Genomic DNA, 25405 nt, shown 5'->3' with positions numbered 1-25405 from the left:
CCATTGTAATTATAGTACTTTTTACACTAGGTACATAAAGTATATTCAAATCTGTTTAATTATATTAAGTAAGTAATAGTATACATATATTATTTATCGCTGTATTGTTTGATTTATATTACCTATTCAATTTTTTAAATGTTTTTGTTTCATGACTGCACAATTAGCACATTTTAATGTCATTTCTGTTCGGCCTGATGGCTGACTGGCAGAGAATGCCCTATAGGCATTAAGTCCACCATTTGTACCTACTTTATATTTACCTACTACCTACTTTATATATTGTGCAATAAATTTTAAACGTATAAAGACATTCGCTGTACTGGTTTTGTGTACTACTTTTCTCTCCTCACTACGGACGGAGGAATACTGGCAAACTTACTGTTCACACACAAAAATCCCTGTTCAAACATCGAAGATACAAGCGCGAGATATAATATACCGCGCGATCAGCTGTGATCTCATTGCCTCCAAGAATGCCTCAGGACAGTTCGGTGGGTTTGCTCTTTAGGACTAAATTCAGTTATTGCTGATAAGATGGTGGCAGGGAATGATGTGGAGGCTTCGGGGAGGAAGGAAGAGATTCCTCACGACCACCTGTTCATGGTGACGGGGTTGTCTTCGACGAATTTGGAGAAGCTGGCGCATGGTAAGTGTTTATTTATGTTTTGTATGTAGTTGGAGTCTTGCGATTTTTTTTCCAACTTATTTAGGATTTTTATCTAAGGATAGGATCTTTACCTTTGGTCTGGGTATGACAAGAAGCCTGACCGAATTATTAGTCATTTTGTATTTTATCCAAGAATGTTTTTTTTCTTATTCAGAACAACCGAGGTTTGAACCCACGATTTTTAACCTCCAAACAGATACCTATTATATTTGTCATCTAGTGCAGTGATGCAATTAATGTAGACTATTACGTTTCAAGTGTTTCAACTATCTGTAGCGAACAATATTGGTATTTGACTGTAAATATTGGTATATATTTATTTATGTCTGTGATAGTTCTATTTGATGTCTAAATAAGCAAGAAGATTCTTTAAAAAGTAACAGCATAGTAACAGTATAGTACGTAGTAACGTAACAGTAGAGTAACAGTAGAGGTAACTTGCAACCCACATAAACTGAACACATTTTAAATAACTCCACGCCGAATTACATATAGTATTTTCTAAAATTTAAACTATAAATCTTTTTTTTTAATATTTAGATAATATGATAATAATACGCCATGAAAATAAAATTATTCAAGCACAGTTCCTACCGCTACTTAGCAAAGATAGAAAACAGACACACTCAAAAGCAAGAAAAAGGAGTCACTTCGGCCTGCCATATTTTTCGGTGGTTCTTTTAAATAAAAAACCAATAGCAAATGCTAATAAAAAAATCATTTAAATCTACATCAATACAATACAACTCATATCAATATCTTCTCTCAAAACTCGGAAAGCGATGCACACCTTAACGCGTGTCTCAAGAACATTGATAACAAAAATACTCGGAATGTGAACGACCCGGGACCTGACACTGAAGTGCCCTCAAGGTCCAACGGGAATAGCAGCGGCCGTGGTTCGACGTTGTAACACCTGTTAACGATGACGTCGATGACATCAATGACGATGGTATATTTTAATACCGCCTGAAACTATAACTATCGATATGTGATGCAAGTTCTTACAGAATTCTCGGTTTTTGTTTGCAGCATCGCTTATTTTATGAAACAATCACTTAAGTAGTAATCGATATTAAACTTTCGTGAGATATATTTTAAACTGTTTAGACGACAACGGTTTCACTCACTTGAACAGTTACTCTCGTGCACGAGTTGCAGTCGCCGCGAGCACTCGAGCCTGAAGAAGGACCCCCGAAGGGCCCGAAACATGTCGCCAATAGCGACTAAAAATTCAAGTGAGTGAAACCGTTGACGTCTAAACAGTTTAAGTAATCACTTAGTACTTTTAAAAGCTAAAAATAAAAAATTTCTTTTGATCTAGAAAGTCGCGATAATTCTCTTGTTTTTACCTAACTTCCATTATTAAGCATACTGTGAAATCTGCGAATCGTGTATGAAAACCCTAAAATGAGAATTGGGCTCTCATGAGTAGGTACATTGATATATGAATCCAAGCCTGTTTACACAATGAGACTAGTCACCTTAGTATATTTATATTTTATACTACACTAGCGACCCGCCCCGGCTTCGCACGGGTTAACAAATTATACAAAAACCTTCCTCTTGAATCACTCTATCTATTAAAAAAACCGCATCAAAATCCGTTGCGTAGTTTTAAAGATCTAAGCATACAGACAGACAGACAGACAGCGGGAAGCGACTTTGTTTTATACTATGTAGTGATGATAGTGATACATAATAAAAATTGGTAACCGTGTAAACTAAAATAAACTCAACACATATCTAATAAATATGTTATTATATATACTTGTGCGCAGACTTATTATTTATTGACTTAATTAATTATATTAGAAATGCAGAATAGCATTGTTTGCAGTCGTTTCTGAGAAAAATACAATATTATTAATTTACTATTAGAAATTAAACTATCCGTCAGTAATATAGCATAGATTGGACCTGGGTATCCAACCCTTTCCCCTCCCTTTTTGGGGGGTAGGCACGGTAAGATGTCGTGGCTACCGGGCCAAATCAGCTTTGTTTTACCTCAGGAACAATCGTGCCCAGCGGCATCGCCTGAGACAAAAGTGCATGTTACTCACGAAATTTATTTTATTACCTCTATTTACCGACGTTTCGACACAGATTCCACTGGTGATGGTGGTGGTAATAAGCTTCTTCTCTTAAACATGTATTAGACCACGTCCGCATATCCCGCAAAAATATACGTGGAAAATCGTCAACAAGGCTAAGTAGGTACATTAAATAATTGACCCATAAAAGCGTACATCAAAACAAAATACGTCTCAGACTGATCTACTCTACATAACCGCCATAATCTTGCCGTCTTTTTCACCCAGTTAAATCATAAATATGAGTGATAAAGACCGACTGAGTGATGGTTGGAAGTTGTTTCAGTGGTTGACGCTCTGGCATATTGCCAGGCTATAACCTAAGCGTATGTTCTCATTGATAGATTTTCAACGGCGAGTAGAGGTGTTGGTTAAGCCCAGTATACCATGAGCTCTTGCCTTATAACAAACTAAGCGTAGTTCAATATAATTCTTATACTGGTTTAGCCGAATTATGAATTTGATCACGAATTCAAGCGATTGCAATGAAACTGAGCGAATGTCATTCTCGCACTTTATATTTGAATGGTTATTTAACGGTAAAGTATTTATAATTTATAACGCCGAAAGTGCCCATTTGGTGCAGGTGACGTCAAAGAGATTATTTAGAAGAGGATTTTGAATAATAATTACTCGCTTTATTTACTTTTTAGTAGAGTTTAAAACGAAATAGTTTTTTTTCGTCTAGACTTGTTAGGTCATCGTCATCATTATATCACCAGGTGTTACACTTCTGGGGGCTAGCGAAGAAGATGACAATCGTTAACAGAAAACGGCAATCGAAACTTGAATAATGTATGGAAATAGTCACGTGACTTTGGTAGCATTTGTCACCCCGATACATGTTTTGTTCTTTTGGCGTTTATCGATGTATGTATGATTGTCATCTTGACTATGCCCCCTGGGCCTGTGCTCATAATCATAAGAGTTATTAAGCTATAACCCCCACGACGCTACACTAATGCAGATTAAGGACTACCTACCTTTATACTCGTATTTAATCGGCGATATATCTACATATTTTGTCCAGTATCCTTACCACGAGTTTGACACTGAGATATGTATTCGCTAGCGACTGCGTAAACTAACTCAATGTATCTCCCTCGTACTGATATTGATGCAAGGGAGTGTTTAAGTTCACACTCATGGTGAGGGTACAGGAATACCTACTTATTATAGAGGGCAACGTCTGCGAGGACAAATTATAGCATTTATAACACAAAACGTGACATTGTATTATTTGTATTATTATCTGAAACAAACAAACGTACAGTCAAATTATGTGTTTGCACTGCATCATACTGCATCTTATACAAATATAATATTTTATAACGTTTCAAGGCAGGATTATATTATGTTGAATCAAAGGTAAATGGCACATCAGGGACGTATGTATTGAACCAACAGAGTTACATGTTACTAAGTAACTAAGGGTCACTTGCACCATTTATTAACCCAGGGTTAACCTGGAGCTACCATGGTTATTTACCAGTACAATTTGACACTGGGTTAACGGTTTAACCAGTTTACCCTGGGTTAGTGGAATGGTGCAAGTGGCGCTCATACTTATAAATTTTATTCAAAACTTTACGGGGCGTTTGTCGCATACAAAAAAGTAATAGAAAGAAAGAGAATACGCTGTCTGTCTGTCTGTCTGTATGTATGCTTAGATCTTTAAAACTACACAACGGATTTTGATGCGGTTTTTTTAATAGATAGAGTGACTCAAGAGGAAGGTTTATGTATTTGTTAACCCGTGCGAAGCCGGGTCCCTATATTACATATAAGTACAAATAAAGACATACAATTACAGGCATAAAAAAACATTGGACACTTAAAATAAGAATAATGCCGCGGCAATCCGTGGCGCTGGTATTCAGTGGGGACCTGACTTAAAACTATGAGACGACACATAGGTACGCCAACGATACACAAAAAACATTTTTATTGCTTATATCTACAATTCTACAAAAGTAATAAATCTGCATAAAAAAGAACAAAAAGTTATTTTTGAGATAAAATGTATTTCGTTAAAAAATCTGGCAATCGCCCTTATTGATTAAAAATCCTATTACTTTATTGTTACGCATATAAATGCAACAAAAAGGACATACTTATGAGTTATGAGTCAATTAGATAAAGAGTTCAACACCGTTCCGGGCAAGCAACGATTTTGCGCCGACCTCAGTTAGGGTATGCTGTTATCAGAGGTGGATTGACCCAAAGACCTAGACCCATTGATGGATAGTTTTCATTCATTAAAACAAAGGATCATGAGCAAGACTCGGAAAAACGCCCGTCATTTTGAAAATAAATCATAATTTAGGATCCATTTACGAGTCGAAAGTGTTCGTTTACGGTCTACGGATGTCATTGGCCCCAATGACATCCGTAGACCGTAAACGTATTTAATCGTTGACATTGGTATAAACATAAAGGAGTCTGTGTTGTACGGAACAGGGTAATGTTTTCAAAATGACGGGCGTTTTCCGAACCTTGAATATGAGTAGTGAAATCGCTCAGTTCTCTCGACTTTTGGAACGATGTATTCTGATTTTAATATTGTTACATAAATCCTGAATGATAACTAGGAGATCGATTCTAATTTAAGAATTTGTTATGTACCGTGACGATCGTCTTGTTGATTTGGCGCGCATCCCTCGCACGACTTTCACTTCGTTTCGCGTGCACCAACCAGCGTGAACTCCGATTGGTGTAAAAAATAAAAATCTGCCGATATAAAGTCCCAGTTCAAATATTAAACAATTAATAAATATATCAATTACAGCACTCACAGGATAATAGGAATTGAATGTAAAGCATCTTGAATGTTAGCTCTTTTATCAATATGTATTTCATTGTATGTCAAGTACAATTAGGGTTTGCACGACGGATCCGAAATGTATGGGAAGGTCCGCGGATCCGGATCCAGATCCGGATAATTTCATACATTAAGGATCCGGATTGCAAAGCCTAAGTACAATCAATGCCATGTTATGTGAAGAATTCTCAAAGATAACGTCTAACATGCCAAACAATCCAGCAAACTCAAAGTGCAAAACAGTTACACGATATATTGAGATGGTATCTGCAAAGTATAATTATAACATGTGTTGTGCCACAGTTCGCAAACAAAAGTTTCGAGTTAATGGCAACGTTGCTTTAATAAGTGAATTTCGTTGTCTATACTAATGTAAGTAGTATTTAAAACATTTCTACTGAGTGATCCAGTATAATTAAGTTACTGTGTCAAAAACTTTCGGGAAAACGTTCGGGCGCCATTTCCTTTCTTTTCTTGTGCATGACAAAATTGAACGATTTCGATAGGTGTGCATATATTTCAAAGAGATTTATCAATTTTATCATACAATTTTTACAAAGTAGAAGGTTTTATCCTGCCTATAAGGATAAAGTAAGAACATTTAGCTTAAAACATTTAGCTTTAGGCTTTAAAGTCTGAACCTATATTTTATGGTGTCCATAGGAACGCATAGGATACACATAACTTTATAGTAAAAAAGTTATTAACCGCCCTAGATTCTTAATACCGTGATAGAATACCAGGCTTTAAACAAGTTTTTTAGTTAACTTTTTAAATAGCATTGTAGTATCTTGGATTACGGATGACTCACACTCAGATGTTGACGACACGTGAATAATATTTTTGTTTTCGCGCACTTATTTGGCTGAATCTACCTACTCGTACGTGCACGTTTGTATTTATTTACAATACGGTTTTTAATTAATAGTCAGTTTCCCTAAGGAATACAGACATATTTAACATACATTAGCTTTTGGATGGTTCAGTGCTGGTGGATTTGGATGTCAAAGTCAAAGTCAAAGTCAAAAATATCTTTATTCATGTAGGCCTAGCAACAAGCACTTATGAATCGTAACATACTTATAAATTATCTTAAGCTAATTATCAGAGCAATTTATTGATGTTATTATTCCATAATAATATTGGATTATTATACAAATCAAATTTAACACAAATTTAACAGGATGGTACAGTTAGCAAAAATAATCTAGAACTACTCTAAAATTTGTAATTTTAAATGATTGACTTGTCTTTTTGCTCCTTTTAAGAAGCATTTCTTCAACTCACCTAATTATACTGTTTAGTCGACCACTTGAATTTTTAGTCGCTATTGGCGACATGTTTCGGGCCCGTCGGGTCCTCAGGCTCGAGTGCTCGCGGCGGCTGCACTTCGTGCACAGTTTAAAATATGTCTTACGAAAGTTTAATCTCGAAACACGTAATTGTTATGAAAATGTTAGTCCTATAAACGTATTTTTTGTATCTTTCAGTACCAGAACCGCCATCAGACTTCGAAACGGCCATCGCCGCCACGGGCTCCGGCCGGTTCAACGTGGCGCTGATGCTGTGCACCTTCCCCGCCTTCTGGAGCGCTATCTCCGTCACCAGCTCCACTAGCTACATCTTCACCAGGGCCAAATGTGATATGCAGCTTAGCTTGCTTGACATGGGCACTGTGAACGCCATCACTTATGGAGGTATGTATCATCACATCACTTACATCATCTACACCACCGTCGCCTTATGTGATGCTTCTGTCATTAGTTCCACCAGCTATATCTTCACCAAGACCAAATGTGATATGCAGCTCAGTTTGCTTGACATAGGCACTGTTAACGCCATCACTTATGGAGGTATGTACTATCACATCACGTACACTTAAGTTTCCTTATGTGTATGGAATTCGTCAGTGACTTTTCTCAGCATCTGTCTTCTTTATACATTTTTACTTTTCGTTTGGCGTTTGGCGGTGTACATAATACATACATACTTATAATCACGCCTATTTCCCGGAGGGGTCGCAGAGACCACGGATTTGGCGATGTACGGTTGTCAATTTGGCTAGGTCCTTAGGGCAACTCACGACCTACAGTTTGAAAGTCGCACTTACCTATCGCTCGGTTTTCAATGCTTGTGTACAAATATACCTTTCTAAGTAATGAAACTGACATGCCCGTGGCCTCAAGAGGCGCGCCTCAGGGTTCAATCATATCATAGGCCCTATTCTGTTTAACGTTAAAAGTTTAATCATAATTCAACAGTCTTTAATAATTCGCAATTTAGTAAGTAGTAAAATATAACAGGTGCGACTTAAGACTACTTTGTATAGTTTGTTTGATGCACTGTTTACGCCTAAATTTACAATCAAACCCAATATTGTCTCATTCCATCTACCGCATGAAAATACAATAATCAAGCAGGATGACATTTCAATTACAATATCTATAGTGGATAATGGTTCGCAACAATACGAAATATATCAGACGAGCAGAGACACGCGAGTCAGCGATAACGTTATTAATTGATACCTATTATACCGTGAACGCAATGTTGTGACTGATATAAGTACTTACATCAATAACCGAGAGGGGGTCGTGACCCTTGGCCTGTTTGTAAAAAAAACTTTTTGATTACTTACCTTTATCAAGTACAGAATAATAGTTTGAATTCTTGTCTAATATGGTTCTATAAAATCACGGTAGAGGAACATTATGAGGTTTCCGTAGGTATATTGTGTTCGTCTTACCTTTCTAAATCTTTTTTATCTTTGTCAGGTCAGTCCCATGACAATATTATCATGTAAGGATTGTAAGAAAACACCGGAAAGTTTGCAAGCCAGCGTGTACGAGTGACGTTCAAATCCTCCGGTAAACGGCCACGACGTGTTGGTAAACGTAGATTGTAGAACCGTGACGTTAGCTACCGATAAGTACCGAACCTGGCTTTAAGACCAACAACAAGGTAGGACTTAATCTTTGTGAAATAGCATCGGGGATTTGTTAAATTTTGCAATTCAAAATATAAACAATAAAATTCTCATGCAAGTTTCCACTTAGAAAGTTCCTGTTTATTTAGATTATAGGGATTATTACAACTGTTTCATTTAACATTTACGTCACTAATTGGCGTCTATTTAATAAGAAAGTTGGCCAATAAACGCGTTTTGTTACATCAACGTAAACTAACTTTATCTGAACATAAGTCATGATAACACGTGTTAATTTAAATTAAAAATAACAAAGGAACATTCCAAAAAAGGAGTACCTATCTACTTAAATGATGACTGCTTAGTAAATATTAATTGTTGGTAATATTATAGAACATAATTATCTTAATTAAATAATTACCTAGCCGACATAAATAAGCTAAAATAAGTGGCGTGGCCGTGTACATGTGTAACTACACGGCAACACTATGAACGGTAATTCGCAAAGTCATATAGAGTAAATAACGTTGAAATTATCGCGGGAAAGTTTGTTTTATGATTACTATTGCTCAAGAACATAAACTATTATCTACCTACTGGTATGTTAGGACGCCTCCCTTAGGCACATATGATGATATTTCCCTCATATGCGCCTAACGCCTAAGGGACCCCTAGCGACATCTACCGTAAGAGTGTTACTCTTCTTAAATATTTACCCGTTGTTCCAGGAATGATCTCATCTGCAATGATCTGGGGGTTCTTGTCGGACACACTGGGCCGGCGCCGCATCATGGTGTGGGGCTTCTTCTGCGCGGGGCTAGTCGAGGTGGCCGCCAGCATGAGCCAGAACTTCCCCATGCTGCTGGTCACGAGGTTCACCAGCGGGTTCCTGTAAGTTACTGTCTTGTCGGACACACGGGCCGCCGCATCATGGTGTGGGACTTCTTCTGCGCGGGGCTGGTCGAGGTGGCCGCCAGCATGAGCCAGAACTTCCCCATGCTGCTGGTCACGAGGTTCACCAGCGGGTTCCTGTAAGTTAATAAATAAAGATGACTCTTGTGACTGCTTATTTTTTAAATCATTTTAATGCAATTATTACCCAGGTACTGGCTGTTTTAAATTTATAAATTTTGATATGTATTTCTCATGTCATGAAGTAATTAATAATGGTATTGGCACCGTGCGCAGTCGGTGGAGGGGGAAGTGGCGCTGATCGTCACAAACACAGGTAATCTTATGGAATGTCCGAAATTAGTACTAGCGGCAGCCGCTTGAACTAATTTTACTCCATAAGATTTAACGTAGAAAGTCCGAGAAAATTAGGGCAGCACCAGTCGTGCACATAGCGAATAGACTCGTGAAAGAAGTCTTGAGGCCTAATTGCAGAAAAAAAAGGACTTTGGAATGCTTCTTATTCGATGCACACTGGATTGAAGTCATGATAATTTCCCATAATTTAACGGTAACTTTTTGTTGTGTTATGAAGGAGCTACACTTCGGTAATTTGAGAAGGCTAAATAGCCTTACTCTGGTGTCGCGGTTTGTCAGTGGATTTTTGTGAATAACTGTCATCACACTTGAAGGATGTCCTAGGAATGTGTATGTTTCCTTTCTTAGAATTTTCATTCATGGCATTTAATTCACTTTTTTTTCTGTTGAGTCTATTTTTCATTACCTTCAGGAAAAGAGACATAGAAGGACCACCTACTAATAGGTTTGATTTTTAAATTTCGGAAACGACCCTAAAGGTACCTCTATTCTCAAAATCTATAAAATGTTAAACTGTTTATACGACAACGGTTTCACTCACTTGAATTTTTACTCGCTATTGGCTATTGGCAGTTTAAAATATGTCTCACGAAAGTTTAATATCGATAATCGGTTAAATGTTCTTTTCTTGACTTCCCAGCTTCAACGGCCCGTTCGCAGTCCTGATCTCATACTTGGCAGAGATGCACCGCACGGAGCTGCGCGCGCGCGTCATCCTTCTCACCAGCCTCTTCTACACATGCGCTAACACCACCCTCCCCCTACTAGCCTGGGCGGTGCTTACACATGACTGGACTTTCCAGATCACTGAGAAATTCGGTAAGAACCATGCACTAGCCTTTTCTACACGTTCGCTAACACCACACTATCCTTTCTCGCCTAGGGAGTGCTCCACATAACTCAGTCAGTGGTGCAACTATAGGGTGGAAAGCGAGTATGACGCCACGCAGGCTCGTGTTAGTACCTGGCCGCGTAGCCAACGTGCCAATCGCTAACGCTCCGCAGCGATCGAAACGCAACTGTCACTGTCGCACTAATATGGAAGAGTGATAGAGAGACACAAAGCGTTTCGTTGTCGAAGCGATAGCGATTGTCACTTTGGCTAGGCCGCCAGTTACGCTACTGATCAACACTATCTTTCTACACATCGACCAACAACCTACCTGCTCGTATGTGCCAAACTCAAACATGACCGAATGTTCCCATTACTGTCAAGTTGGGTAAAAATGTATCACCAAAAAAAAATACATTTGGTTTCAAAAATATTTGAATTTCTGTCTTCAGTGATCCACTCCTGGAACCTGTTCCTCCTGGCGACAGCTCTGATGCCGCTCCTTACGGGTCTGGTCTTCCTCTGTCTGCCGGAGAGCCCCAAGTTCCTGATGTCGCGCGGCCGGAATGAGGAGGCCATGGAGGTGTTCAGGAAGATATACAGGCTCAATACGGGGAATCCGAAGGAGGATTATCCGGTAATCTATGTTATTATTCATAAGTTATAGCCAACATGGCAATTGTTTATCGACAAAATTAATTTAATAGAGAATGCAACGACGACCGGTCTGGCCTAGTGGGTAGTGACCCTGCCTGCTAAGCCGATGGTCCTGGGTTCGAAACCCGGTAAGGGCATTTATTTGTGTGGTGATGAACACTATAATATTTGTTCCGGAGTCATGGATGTTTTCTATGTATATAAGTATGTATTGATCTATATACGTCATTTATGAAAAGTTACGTGTTACTTATTTCTATAAATCTTTGTCGCGTAGCTTGGCCATCCGGAAAGCTAACTTATTACCCATTGACATGACAGGAATCTCAAAACATACTTAAAAAATGTTTTTTTTTTAATAATATATTTTCACTTGAAATACGAAAAAGAAAGACTTGGCTAAATTATATTGATTCCGCTTTTGCCGTTTTCGCTACAAAAACTTAAAAAGTAACGTTGTAGCCGGCAAAACGTTCCAATCCTTACATTGTTATTAAGTTTTTCTTCATCTCATACTTTCAGATCAAATGTCTAGTCGAAGAAAAAACAGAGAACCAGGCAAGTGGCGTGGCAGCACTCAGGGGCGGGTGGGCACAGCTGGCCCCCCTCTTCCGGATGCCTCACGTGAAGTGGCTAGCACTCATCTGTGCCATTCACGTGTTCACCATGTTTGGGTAAGTTCCAAATGCTTGACATTTGGTCAATGTGGTGAGGGTCAGCATTAATAATAGAAGAAAATAAATAAAAAAATAACAGATTAAAAATAAAACTAACGTACCTACATGCTCTACTTAGCTCTCTCAGTAGTAACTTCGACCTAAAACTTAGTAATCGGGCAATAGAGGTGCTCGGCCAACAAAGAAGACTGTTGCCTATTTATTTGTTGGATCGTTGACTGTATAATGACTAACCCCCTTATTCATAAACTTCTCCTAAGTTAATCAGCTGATGATCATCGTTTCTCCCTCTCTATGGCATAACGACAGATAGGGACAAACGACGATCATCAACTGATTAAGTTAGCAGCCGTTTATGAATAACGCCATAATTCTTTACAGGTCCAACACTCTCCGCCTCTGGTACCCCCAGCTCGCCGCCATGATCAACTCTGACTCTTCAAAGAGCCTCTGCTCAGCCATAGCTCCTTCCAACGTCACAGCTGTCGTTGAGGAGGGCTGCCAGCCCATAGAGGCGAACATGATGACGTATATGCAGAGTGTTATAGTGGGTGCGGGGTCTGCGCTGACTTATGGGATAGGAGGGATGTTGGTCAACCGGTAAGTATCTATACAAACGTCAGTGAATGACGTGTGACATAAAAACAAAGTGTTTTATAACCGACGACGACCGGTCTGGCCTAGCGGGTAGTGACCCTGCCTGTGAAGCCGCGGTCCTGGGTTCGAATCCCAGTAAGGGCATTATTTTATTTGTGTGATGAGCACAGATATTTGTCCCTGAGTCATGGTTGTTTTCTATGTATTTAAGTATTTGTATATTATACGAGGGGTATTCTAAATATTCTCGGTATGAGAATGAAAACAAACAAGTACGAAAAGTTTGATATTTTTATTTTTCAATATACTCCCCCCCTATGTTCATACACTTAAAAGATCGATCAATTATTTTTTTTAATCCCTCGTAAAAATATTTTTTATCTTTCGTGTAAAAATGCTCCTCCACTGCCGCCTTCAATGCTTCATCGTCAGAAAATTTATTTCCACGCAGATCCTTTTTAAGATTGGGGAGCAAAAAGAAGTCGCTGAGGGCTAAGTCCGGACTATACGGTGGGTGAGTAACAGTTTTAAACCCACATTCAACAATAGCTGCCTTGGCAATATGAGCAGTATGGACGGGGGCGTTGTCATGCAGAAGCAGAATACCTTTGGTTAACTTTCCTCGCCTCTTTTCTTTAATTACATCCTTTAATTGACGTAGAATGTTAGCGTAGTACTGTCCTGTGATATTTACACCTTTTTCTTTATAATCGATTAGTAATACTCCTTCACAATCCCAAAATATCGTGGCCATGACCTTGCCAGCTGAAGGGATGACCTTGAACTTCTTGGGATGAGCTGAACCCTTAATGTGCCACTGCATGGACTCTTGTTTACCCTCTGGGTCATAATGATGAACCCAGGTTTCATCTCCAGTAACTATTCTTTGCAGCACCTCATCAGGATTTTCACCGCACAGGTCAATAAAATCGGAACAACAAGCTACACGCATGTCTTTTTGAAGCCGAGTCAGCATTCGCGGAACCCATCTTGCACTTACTTTTGACATATTAAGATGGTCATGTATAATATCACGTACGGTACCAATAGAGAGATTGGTTACTTGTGCTATAGATTTTACCTTCACTCGACCATCTTCCAATATAAGTTTTTCCACTTTATCAATATTTTCTTGTGAAGTAGCTACTACAGGCCGGCCAGGTCTAGGGTCATCTTCAATACTCTCCCTTCCGCGTTTAAACTCGCTTGACCACTTTTGAATGGTAGATAAAGAAGGAGCAGACTCACGGTAAACACAATCCATTTCCTCTTTTATGGTTTTTTGATTTTTACCCTGTTTTGTCAAGAATTTTATCACGCATCGATGTTCTAATTTAGTTAACATTGTCAATTCGCACATGATGTTCATGTTTGTTCAGCAATTGCAGAAAAACAAAAGACCATCTCGGTTCGAATTATACTTTTTTTTAATGTCAATGAATAAACCTTAGCGGCCAGTAACGAAAGAAATTTTAGAAGAGGTCGTAAGATATCAATACCGAGAATATTTTGAACGCCCCTCGTATCTATCGTTGTCTGAGTACCCACAAACAAGCCTTCTTGAGCTTACTGTGGGGCTTAGTCAATTTGTGTAAAAATGTCCTATAATATTTATTTATTATTATTTATTTTAACCCTTGACAATAAACCATGATTAGTCGTTTTTTCGTGTGACGCATATTGGTCTTTTTTCTGTGGACAATAGAAAGTTAACGATTTAGGTACCTACATTTTACTGAGACTTTTATTATACTTGCAGTTTTTAAGAAAGATAAGGTTGTAACATGCCTATAAGGGACCGGAAAGAAAATTCCGTGTCCTTTTGTGTGCACAGGATTGTCGCATATTAACTCAACTTGGACTGTACGCCGGGTTCCGTACAAAACTCGCCGTCAAATATAGGTCAAATTACATCGCAGTGGAATTTTGCAAAAGCGGATTTCAGTGCGATGTATTTATTGATCTCTAAGGTCGATTGGAATCCTTTGTTTGGGTTACTCGAGCCAGAGGATGCACTTAATTATTTTTATGATGTAGTGGAGCGAATTATAGATGACTGTGTTGCTAAAAAGAAGCAGAAAATTGGCAACGACAGGTACGTCTATCCAAATTGGTACACTATCGATATAATTAGGTGTATACAACAGAAAGCCAAACTACACAAGGCTTATAATCGAGCGGATCGAGAGACGATTATGTGGCTTTTTCTATTTGTAGGGCCAAAGTTAAGAAATTAATAAATGAGGCGCACGGTCAGTACCAGACACGGATGCAAAGTGAGTTAATAAAAGATCCAAAGTCATTCTGGAACTACGTCCGATCCAAACGGGGTGCGGGAAGCCGTAAGACAGTTACGAAGAATGGAAGTCGTTTAAGGGATCCAGAATGTGCTAAGGAATTTGCTGACTACTTTCATTCAGTGTACGGGAAGTCACAGGCGAAGCTGGACGTGGACGGCGCAATACGGGAGGGTGGCGCGGGCTCGGCGCGCGTGTCGTTGCAGCGGCTGACGCTGCGTGAAGTGCGCGCTGCGCTCACTGCGCTCAAGCCAAAACGCTCGGCGGGACCGGACGGCATTCCTGCTTTCATTATCAAAGATTGCGGCAGAGCCCTTGAGGAACCGCTCTTACACATATTTAATTTGTGTCTGGAGAAGTCACATTTTCCAAAACGCTGGAAAGTCACTCGGGTGATTCCTATACCCAAAGGGGATTCCGGGTCGGAGGTAAGTGGATTTAGACCAGTGGCAATATTATCCACGCCGGCAAAAGTTTTCGAGTCGGCTGTGCAGCGCAGCATTCAGGAGCAGGTGTCGGCTCAGATGTCGGACGCGCAGCACGGATTCTGGAAGGCGCGGAGTACGACCAGCAACCTACTCGACGCCATGGCTTACGCAGTCCCTTATGTTGACGCTGGGGTGCAGGTAGACGCCGCGTACTTTGACTTCAAGAAAGCATTTGACATGGTGGATAATGATGTTTTGCTGGCAAAGATGGCGGCGGTTGGCTGCACACCCAAACTACTGCAGTTTTTCGCAGACTATATGAGGGACCGCCAACAGTATGTTGAGTATGCAGGGTACAAGTCTGAACCGTATTTTACCAGGACCGGAGTAAGTCAGGGAAGCAACTTGGGGCCGTTAGAATTTATAATCATGATTAACGATCTCCCGGAAGTAGTCAAGGAAGCTAGATGTCTACTATTCGCGGACGACCTCAAGTTGCTTCTGGCGGTCAAAGATGAGGATGACTGCAAGCGACTTCAGAGTGACATAGAAAGAGTGGTGGAGTGGAGCCGGAGAAACAAGTTAGATTTTAATGTAAATAAATGCATGACAATTACATTCACCCGGGCCAAAACACCACTCTCCTACAATTATTTGATATCGGGATCGCAATTGAAACGAGTGGAATCGGTAAGAGATCTAGGAGTAAGTTTGAATGCAGACATGAATTTCAGGGACCATATTGTAAGCACGTGCAAAAAGGCGTTCCGAATCCTGGGCTTTGTACTTCGGCGAGCAGTGGGCTTTACGAACGTGACGGCCATTTCGGCTTTGTACAATGCCCTAGTACGAAGCCAACTGGAATACAATGCCGCAATATGGGCTCCACATGAGTCGAAGTACAACGTCATGATAGAAAGGATACAAAATAAGTTTACAAGGTACATCTATTGGAAACTGTACGGAGTGTATCCTTTCTATCCGCTAATGTATCCCACACTGTTCGTAATAGGCATGGTGGGTTATAATAAACTAGAAACACGTAGGGATCTAGCACTCGCATGCTACTTAGTGCAGATCCTTCGCGGTAGCATTTACAACCCGGGGATCCTACAACTAATGTATTTATGTGTGCCCGAGGGGTACGTGGAGCGGAGGCGGCGACCGCGTCTGCTGGTGGAGCCTATCGGCAGAACAAACCTGCTTCGTAAGGCGCCTCTCAGTCGCACCATCCGTACACTAAATCTGGTGGCTGATCAAACTGACTTGTTTTCATGTAATATGTCCGAATTTGTAAGAATCTGTTCAAATGTTATATGTTGTTATTATAATTAATATAAGTTAATATAAATTACCTACATAGTAAGGCACTATTGTATTAGGGTTAACCTGTAAGGATAGTTGCTAAGTGACAATAAAAAAAAAAAAAAAAAAAAAAAAACTTATACCTACCAAATAAGTTTTAAGCTAGTATATTGGAGGTCGTAATAATATTTGTCATTTCCAGGTGCGGTAAGAAGCTAGTATCTGCGGCGTGCAGCATCACCGCCGCCGCGGTCGTGATCCTGATGCCGTTCCTCGGCAACAGCGCTGATGCTGTGGTGGCTCTGATGACCATAGCCTTGGCGCTTACGTCGCTCAGCGGGGCTGCGCTGTCCAGCATCACTGTAGACCTGTTCCCTACTTCACTAAGGTAATGTCCTGTTTCTACGGCACCACGCTTATCATCCTGATGTTCCTCGGAAAGTGCTGATGCTGTGGTGGCTCTGATGACCATAGCCTTGGCGCTTACGTCGCTCAGCGGGGCTGCGCTGTCTAGCATCACTGTAGACCTGTTCCCTACTTCTCTAAGGTAATGTCCTGTTTCTACGGCACCACGCTTATCATCCTGATGCTCCTCGGAAAGTGCTGATGCTGTGGTGGCTCTGATGACCATAGCCTTGGCGCTTACGTCGCTCAGCGGGGCTGCGCTGTCTAGCATCACTGTAGACCTGTTCCCTACTTCTCTAAGGTAATGTCCTGTTTCTACGGCACCACGCTTATCATCCTGATGCTCCTTGGCAAGTGCTGATGCTGTGGTGGCTCTGATGACCACAGCCTTGGCGCTTACGTCGCTCAGCTGGGCTGCGCTGTCCAGCATCACCGTGGACTTATTACAGTTATTATTACCTACTTCTCTCACATTAATTGTATACTCAGAAAGTGCTTCTTTATGCCCGCTTTTACCAAAAGGGTAAAAAGCGGAATCGGAGGCAAAAGAGTGAGTAAAATGATAAAAATGTGTTTCTGTTACAGAGTGATGGCAATGGCGACATTCCTGATGATGGGGCGAATGGGCACCATCACCGGGACGGTCGCCTTCCCCGCACTCATGGACTTCGGCTGCCTTCCACCTTTCATCACCATCTGCGCCGTCTTAGCTGGTAAATACTTCTTCTTATGCCTTCTAGAAGTTATGGTGGAAATGGGTATTAGCTGAAAGAACTGGCTTCGTATCGGTTCGTACTTCAGCAGTTCAACTTCACAATACTACAATAATATTTTCAATAATATAAAACGCATCAAAATACGTTATGATTATTCTTTTATGGTGAACTTCCCACTTCAGCAGCTACGTTTCATCAAATGTTGTATTCTGAGAGAAAATACACGAGATGGTAAGCGGTCAACGTAGCCTATGGACATGAGTGCGTGCCGTTGCGTCCTTTTATAAAGAATCCCATACTCTCGCAGCTAGTCCTCGAGACAACATCTATTATAAAAATACACAATCACTATAGGTTTTCCTATAATATTAGAAGAGTTTTCTCAACTTCTCCAGGATCCCGTCATCAGATCCTGATCTTGGACAAACTAATTAATTCTAATATTTCAACATTGCAACATTAGAATATAAAAATTTTACCTTCCAATAAAATTATTATTATGTTTCCTTCCACGTCTGAGATCTTCATTGAGAGCGTAACGCCTCCGGTGACCGATAGATGCCGCTAGCGTCTATGTAGTCGCTCCGCCGCCTCGCCGTGACGTAGTTCCGCTTCCCTTTCCTGCAAACAGACGCCCGCCCCCCGCCACTCGCCGCCGCTATGTCATTGTTGAGAAGTACCGTCGGTATAAAAGTAGCCTAGTAGCCTGCCAGGAAGGCATTACTCAGATCTCAGACGTGGAAGGAAACATAATAATAATTTTATTGGAAGGTAAAATTTTTATATTATGTGTTCCGTTCCACGTCTGAGATCTTCATTGAGACCTGTTTATTATCTCCTGGTGGCGAGTCAGCGGGCGCGCAAGCGTTAGGGCTACACCTACTGTCATATAACTCAGAGAAAGAATAAATATATACGCCTTATTGCAACCCATGAAATCACAATAACTCGTTATAATGATGCATTTACAGGAAATTGAGAATTCAAACTGTAATCCCAGGTTCGAATCTGACGTTAAACTGGTTTGAGAGATTTCTCATTCGAAATCGCATCCGATCCGCAGAATCTCGGCGATAGGATCGTCTAAAGAAAGAGTCATGTTCCCAATTAACTTAAGCCAAAATATCGCTAAGTAATTGGATAGTTTTCCAGCTAATTTAGTGATTAGGTACATCATGGATCGAAAGCAATCGTAGGCGAGGCCGGATTGGATGAGACTACTGTGTCTGAAGGAAATAAGCGCAGTGTCCCCTAACATTTTGTGTAATTCTCACAAGTTGACGTACCCAGACTACCTACTGGGTCTATACTTTATTCCGAAGCTTCTAAGAGAGTCCAGTCGGTGAGACACGTTATCTGGTTTAGAACCGAATTTCGGACACAAAATAATAGCGTCAAAGTTATCTGTGTAATTGCCTGGGCTACAGTGTAGTAGGGTAAGGTCATTGACCCTGCGGCCTGATGCTAACAGTAAAGGTGCAGCAGCTCTTCTATATAGGTACGTTGTAGGATTATTCAAGTTAGGGCAAGTAATTTGAATAAGATTTCTCGCGTCCCAAGCTGGTGGTTTGGGAGGCGCGGGTCTCGCTATTAATGATGATGGAAGAAGGCATAGTGTCCGATAGTGGTTCACATACAGCACTTGTTACAGGCTTCTGAACAAGTATAATACTGAAAGCTAACATGGAGAATAGAAATAGATGTCTGAGATAGCTTGCTACTTCACTGGGTATTAGAGGTACCTGGCAGTCGATCTCATTTTTGATGCACCATGAAGATCATTTCTACATTGTGGGCGTACAGCGACCTCGACAAGGGGACGATCTAGGGAGTGCTCCCCGGTACTGGTTTTCTAGACAACCAGTACCGGAACCGGAAATACCCGGTTATCGCCGGCTCGGTGTTGGAGCGTCCTATCTGACAGGAGCTACGCCTCGATTCTTAATGTCGTTGACTTGTAAGGGACGGTGGTCTGACGTTGTGTTCACTAGGACCGCCAGTAAATTGCAAGCTTACCACAGCTGCGAGAAAGCTCTCCTCATCACGCCGTCACAGTAAACAGACTAGCCTGGGAGGTGGAGATATCCATGCCAAGTTGTATCACCGGCAGCTGCCAAACGCGTCGTGGTAGCACTTCAAAGAGTCGGTTAAGACATACCGTGGTACAGTGCGAGGGCTCTCGAAAGCGGAGAGGCCGACCAACAGGTGCCTATCAGGCGAAGATAGTCTCGGCGGCTTCTGGGCGCAGCTGCCACTCGGGGGACGCAGTGACTTTTTGATAAACCGTCGCCTTTGGGGGTTATACCGACCTGGTAAGTAGCAAGGAACCAGCGCGAACTATAGACGATCTGCTGGCATCAGCAGTTTTTTCGACAACCGTAGTAACGGTTGTATGTTTGTAGTACACTCCTGTCGGCAGCGCTGCAGGTGCGGCCCGTTAACGATTACTCTCCACTTGAAGGGCCTCACTTCGTACATTGTCTACCATTATTAACGGACTACAGGTATAAGGTGAGGACTACGACGGTGCAATCTCCATAAACTAACGTTTGCGAATTTGAGACTGAACAGGAGGCATCGAGTATAGTTTCTGTTAGAAACTCGGCAGCAAGGCAGGTCTGTATGTTGAGAAAAAGAAAAACCTTCAGTCAAACTTGTATAGGAGCATGGTAGCATGCTTTTAAGGAAATCGCACTGATGAAATCAAGTCTAAAATCGATTTTGGCGCTTTGCTTAACAAAACTGTTTCGATAAAATCGAAGACAGACAGATGGAAACTGCTGTACGGATATGATGGTCGTTCTTGTCTACGTGACAGCGTGATAAAACGGTGTCCGTCACTTTCTTTCCCACGGTGTTAAACAGTGACAGTTATTTTATCACGTGGATAAAGATGGATAAAGCTATCCATAATAGGCTGGCTGGAGTCCTCCTGGCCCCTTTTTCTTGGCACCGGAAACACAAGCTCGTTCAGGCGCAGCGGGTTTATTTGTCCCATTTTGTTTATTAGGGGCTTGGCGAACGAGTTCGTCTTTGTAAGACGGAACTTAAGCTGGAGAGCGCGGGCAAGCAGAGAGATAATTATGTGAACACTGCAAACCTTTTCAATGCCTTCAACCTCGGTTTTGAGCGGAGCACACGGGACCTTGTCTGCCGTCGCCTTGGCGACGGAGGAATCCTTAACCGAAAGCAAGAGTTCAGCGGTCTGCTCGTGCTGTTGCACCATAGCTATAAGCGCCTGCGTACCTCAATGGGGCCATGTGGACAGGGAAAACTGGTACCGTGGTACACGTGGCGCCGGACGGCGGCGGCGTGGCGCCCGGCCGGCGTCGGCTTGGCGGGCTGCATCGACGCGGCCGCTGGCGATATCATTGGGAACGGCAACAGGTAAGTTTTCTTACGAACAGAACATGGGTGCCATTGCAAAGGACGACAGCGTCGTACTTGCAGCATCGACGTAATTGCCGGCGCTATCATGGCAACCGCCGCCGCTCGGAAGGTGCCGGTGCGTGAGGTGGGCGGCGCCATCATGGCGGCAGCCACCGCCAGCTCGGGAGGCGTCGGCGCGTGACGCGAGAGGCGCCATCGTGGCGGTAGCCATCGCCAGCTCGGGAGGCGCCGGCGCGTGACGCGAGAGGCGCCATCGTGGCGGCAGCCATCGCCAGCTCGGGAGGCGCCGGCGCGTGACGCGAGAGGCGCCATCGTGGCGGCAGCCCCGCCAGCTCGGGTGGCGCCGGCGCGTGACGTGAGGCGCCATCTTGGCGGCAGCCACCGACAGCTCGGGTGGCGCCATCGTGGCGGCAGCCACCAACAGCTCGGGAGGCGCCGGCGCGTGACGCGAGAAGCGCTATCGTGGCGGCAGCCACCGCCAGCTCAGGAGGCGCCGGCGCGTGACGCGAGAGGCGCCATCGTGGCGGCAGCCACCGACATCTCGGGAGGCGCCGGCGCGTGACGCGAGAAGCGCCATCGTGGCGGCAGAGGCGCCGGCGCGTGACGCGAGAGGCGCCATCGTGGCGGCAGCCACCAACAGCTCGGGAGGCGCCGGCGCGTGACGCGAGAACCGCCATCGTGGCGGCAGCCACCATCAGCTCGGGAGGCGCCGGCGCGTGACGCGAGAAGCGCCATCGTGGCGGCAGCCACCGCCAGCTCGGGTGGCGCCGGCGCGCGACGCGAGAGGCGCCATCTTGGCGGCAGCCACCGACAGCTTGGGAGGCGCCGGCGCGTGACGCGAGAGGCGCCATCGTGGCGGCAGCCACCGCCAGTTCGGGAGGCGCCGGCGTGCGACGCGAGAGGCGCCATCGTGGCGGCAGCCACCTACAGCTTGGGAGGTGCCGGCGCGTGACGCGAGAAGCGCCATCGTGGCGGCAGCCACCGCCAGCTCGGGAGGCGCGTGACGCGAGAGGCGCCATCGTGGCGGCAGCCACCGACAGCTTGGGAGGCGCCGGCGCGTGACGCGAGAAGCGCCATCGTGGCGGCAGCCACTGCCAGCTCGGGAGGCGCCGGCGCGTGACGCGAGAGGTGCCATCGTGGCGGCCAGCTCGGGAGTCGCCGGTGCGTGAGGCGAGAGGCGCCATCGTGGCGGTCAGCTCGAGAGGCGCCGGTGCGCGAGGCGGGCGGCACCCTTGTGGCGGCCCGCCACCGGCTCGCAGGTGCGTGAGGCGAGAGGCGCCATCGTGGCGGCCAGCTCGAGAGGCGCTGACGCGTGAGGCGGGTGCCGCCATCGTAGCGGCCCGCCACTGTTTCGCTGGTGCGTGAGGCGCCATGGTGGCGGCCAGCTCAAGAGGCGCCGATGCGTGAGGTGGGCGGCGCCAATCGTGGCTACAGCCACCGCCAGCTCGGGAGGCGCCGGTGCGTGACGCGCCATCGCGCCGATGCGCATGATGGACGTTGAGGCGTCGATGCGCGTGGCGGGCAGCGCCACCGTAGCGTCTTTCGCCGGCACTTCGGCGTGGCGGCTGGCGCCACCATGGTGGCGTAGTTGCACGCAACATCACGGCGACACTGTTGCCCGACGCCTTGATAGACGGCAACCGGCGCGGCGAACGGCCCCGCCGCTGTACTAGTAGTGTTTCCACAGAGTGGCTTCCACGTAACTTACCTTCCTTCCACTTTGAGCAGTCGAGATGCAGTAGCGTGCTCCTCGTGGTCTGGTCCGCCTTCACCTTGGCGCCAGAACGGGACCGAGAGGTTCGCGATCCACCCGCGCCGCGACCGCAGCAACAGGAGCGAGCGCGTGACGTCTCTCGGAGTCCCGCGGACCGGAAGGGCCTGCGCCGCGACACTTCGGGCGCCGGCCCGCAGCGTCGCGGCGTCTCGGAGTCACCTCGGACGACAAGAGAAAGTCGACGGCGCCGACGCGGCGAACGACACGAACTGTCGCGTCGGAAACTAACAACACGAGGTAATACTCCCGGGCTCCGAGCACGAGCACCGACCTCGGCCGACACCTGCGGTAATCGGACGAGAACCGGGGCTTTAGCGTCCAAGTAGGCATTCACAATGCGCTTCCGAACGCCAAATACAGCTAGAATATCATTAAACTGCCTTACCAGATGGTTTGAGACAATCCAAACCTATCCTATTGCAGCGCGGCCCCGGCACCCCACCGCGCCGGGCCGGCACCGCTCCCCGCGGCAGGCACGATGACGCACGTTCCTCTCCGATGCGGAGCGACTTACGTTACCACGTTGTAACAAACGACACTTGAAATCACTTGTTGACGCACTTCCTACTTCACTCTCGAAAATGCGAGTTAACGGTAACGATTTTAGCAGCATGGCATGTAAAAGATAATTTAGCAAGAAAAAAGTGGGTAGAATCGAAAAGCACCGTTGGAAGATCGATCCCGAGACCGCCAAAAGACTAGTAGTGGCGATCTCTGGCTATATCTCGCTATTTAATCGAACAAACTTTGGATCGGAAATTTTTTAAAGCGCCATGCTGCAAAAAAGTTCGCAAAAAAATTTGCGGACCATCGGTCAGGACGGTCGACGAAACAAAGACATAGCGGCGGCGAGTGGCGGGGGGCGGGCGTCTGTTTGCAGGAAAGGGAAGCGGAACTACGTCACGGCGAGGCGGCGGAGCGACTACATAGACGCTAGCGGCATCTATCGGTCACCGGAGGCGTTACGCTCTCAATGAAGATCTCAGACGTGGAACGGAACACATAATATAAGGGATTCCCCGTTTTACAATTTACAACGATTTTCATGAGCAGTGACATCTAGTAAATCCTCTTAACACTAAGTTATCACATTTTGTTCTTTACCTCACTATGATAGGGTACAATTTGTAGTTAACTCCGTTTGACTCATTTTTGCTCAACGCAAGCTACGCGCGTGCATACAATGGAACGAGCGAGTTCAAAGGATGCAGGATAGATGGCGCTATTCTTAATTCAAATATAAACTTTGGGGGAAGGATACAAATATGCTATTAATCATTTTTAGGGTTCCGTACCCAAAGGGTAAAAAACGAGACCCTATTACTAAGACTTCGCTGTCCGTCCGTTCGTCTGTCACCATGCTGCATCTCATGAACCGCGATAGCTAGACAGTTGAAATTTTCACAAATGATGTACCTATCTCTGTTGCCGCTATAACAAAAAATACTAAAAATAAAATAAAATATATATATTTAAGGGGGGCTCCCATACAACAAACACGACTTTTTTTTGCTCTATTTATTGTTGATGGTGCGGAACCCTACGTGCGCGAGTCCGACTCGCACTTGGCCGGTTTAATACTTTCTGTAGCCTGATAGCATTAACCCTTTTATACTAACTCGTAGTTGTTAGATCTAGTCATGTCATGCCACAGACAATCCAACCTCTAGACATAGCATAGTCGCGCTACCCCCTCTGCCACACATACGGTAGCGTTACTCCATCTTCGAGTCAATCCCGTGCTGTGATTGGTCCGTGTCTTTGAACGGACCAATCACGACACGGGATTCGCTCACCTCGTCCCCCCGCACCCCCGTATTTTTGGCAGCATCGGTTTCATGAAAGAATGAAAGAATTGGCCTAAGCTCAGTCTAGAGGTTGGATTGTCAGTGTGTCATGCCATGAATTCGTGGACTATTCGGACTATTAAAACTTAACCGTAACTCTGTTGTTTTCAGTCTGTGGCGTTGCTTGTTTCCTGCTACCGAATACAACGTTAAAGAAGTTGGAATAAAAATTACTTAGTAAGCTTTGTTTTTATATTACTGAAAAGACAGGTTCATTGGCTACCTTAGTTATTTCGTTGAAAATGTACCAATTTTATGCTATTTTTGAGGAAATTTAACTGGTTTAGTATCTGGGATATATTATAATAACAAAGCTTGGATACTTATGTGATTTTTATATGTATTTGTGTACTGCCAATGTACCTACTGCCTAAAATTTAGCCTAAAGTTTCGTGGTTTGTGACTTTTGTCGTTTATATATAGTACTCTGTGTACATACATACTCGTATTTAGTCTAAGAATGTGATAATGTGAAATGTTAAGTACCTATTAGTGTAAATATGTATGTATAGTATGTGTAAGAATATTCGTGTCATTCCTGTTTTATTATATTTCATTTTGTAAATATATTTATGTTGTATTTTTGTGTCAACCGTCCAGGCTAGGGATAAGAAATAATTAAAAGTCAAGTTTAAAAATAATCTGTTCTTTTATTTTATTCCATTTTGATCTCAGGCGCTCACAACTTAGGTCTTAATCAG

General features: G+C 43.8%; 1 protein-coding gene across 1 annotated transcript; it reads left to right on the top strand.

Moving 5' to 3' along the window:
- Positions 1–446: 446 nt before the first annotated feature.
- Positions 447–24913, top strand: LOC134662070 (synaptic vesicle glycoprotein 2B). Its single transcript, XM_063518345.1, has 10 exons — positions 447–649; positions 7075–7281; positions 9239–9401; positions 10420–10598; positions 11064–11248; positions 11791–11942; positions 12327–12545; positions 16775–16960; positions 17563–17690; positions 24816–24913. Exons 1-10 carry the CDS (start codon positions 538–540, stop codon positions 24869–24871), a joined length of 1587 nt encoding a protein of 528 aa, XP_063374415.1. The 5' UTR covers positions 447–537; the 3' UTR covers positions 24872–24913.
- Positions 24914–25405: the final 492 nt, after the last annotated feature.

This window comes from Cydia amplana, chromosome 2, assembly GCF_948474715.1.
Source record: "Cydia amplana chromosome 2, ilCydAmpl1.1, whole genome shotgun sequence".
NCBI classification, from domain to species: Eukaryota; Metazoa; Arthropoda; class Insecta; order Lepidoptera; family Tortricidae; genus Cydia; species Cydia amplana.
This window is presented reverse-complemented; position numbering and strand designations above follow the sequence as displayed.

Bases quoted from the DNA above. Each gene is read 5' to 3' on its own strand.
- LOC134662070 (XM_063518345.1), top strand. From the start codon at position 538: ATGGTGGCAGGGAATGATGTGGAGGCTTCGGGGAGGAAGGAAGAGATT. The intron at 7,282-9,238 runs GTATGTATCATC...CCGTTGTTCCAG, and splicing joins GAACGCCATCACTTATGGAG to GAATGATCTCATCTGCAATG. The intron at 9,402-10,419 runs GTAAGTTACTGT...TTGACTTCCCAG, and splicing joins AGGTTCACCAGCGGGTTCCT to CTTCAACGGCCCGTTCGCAG.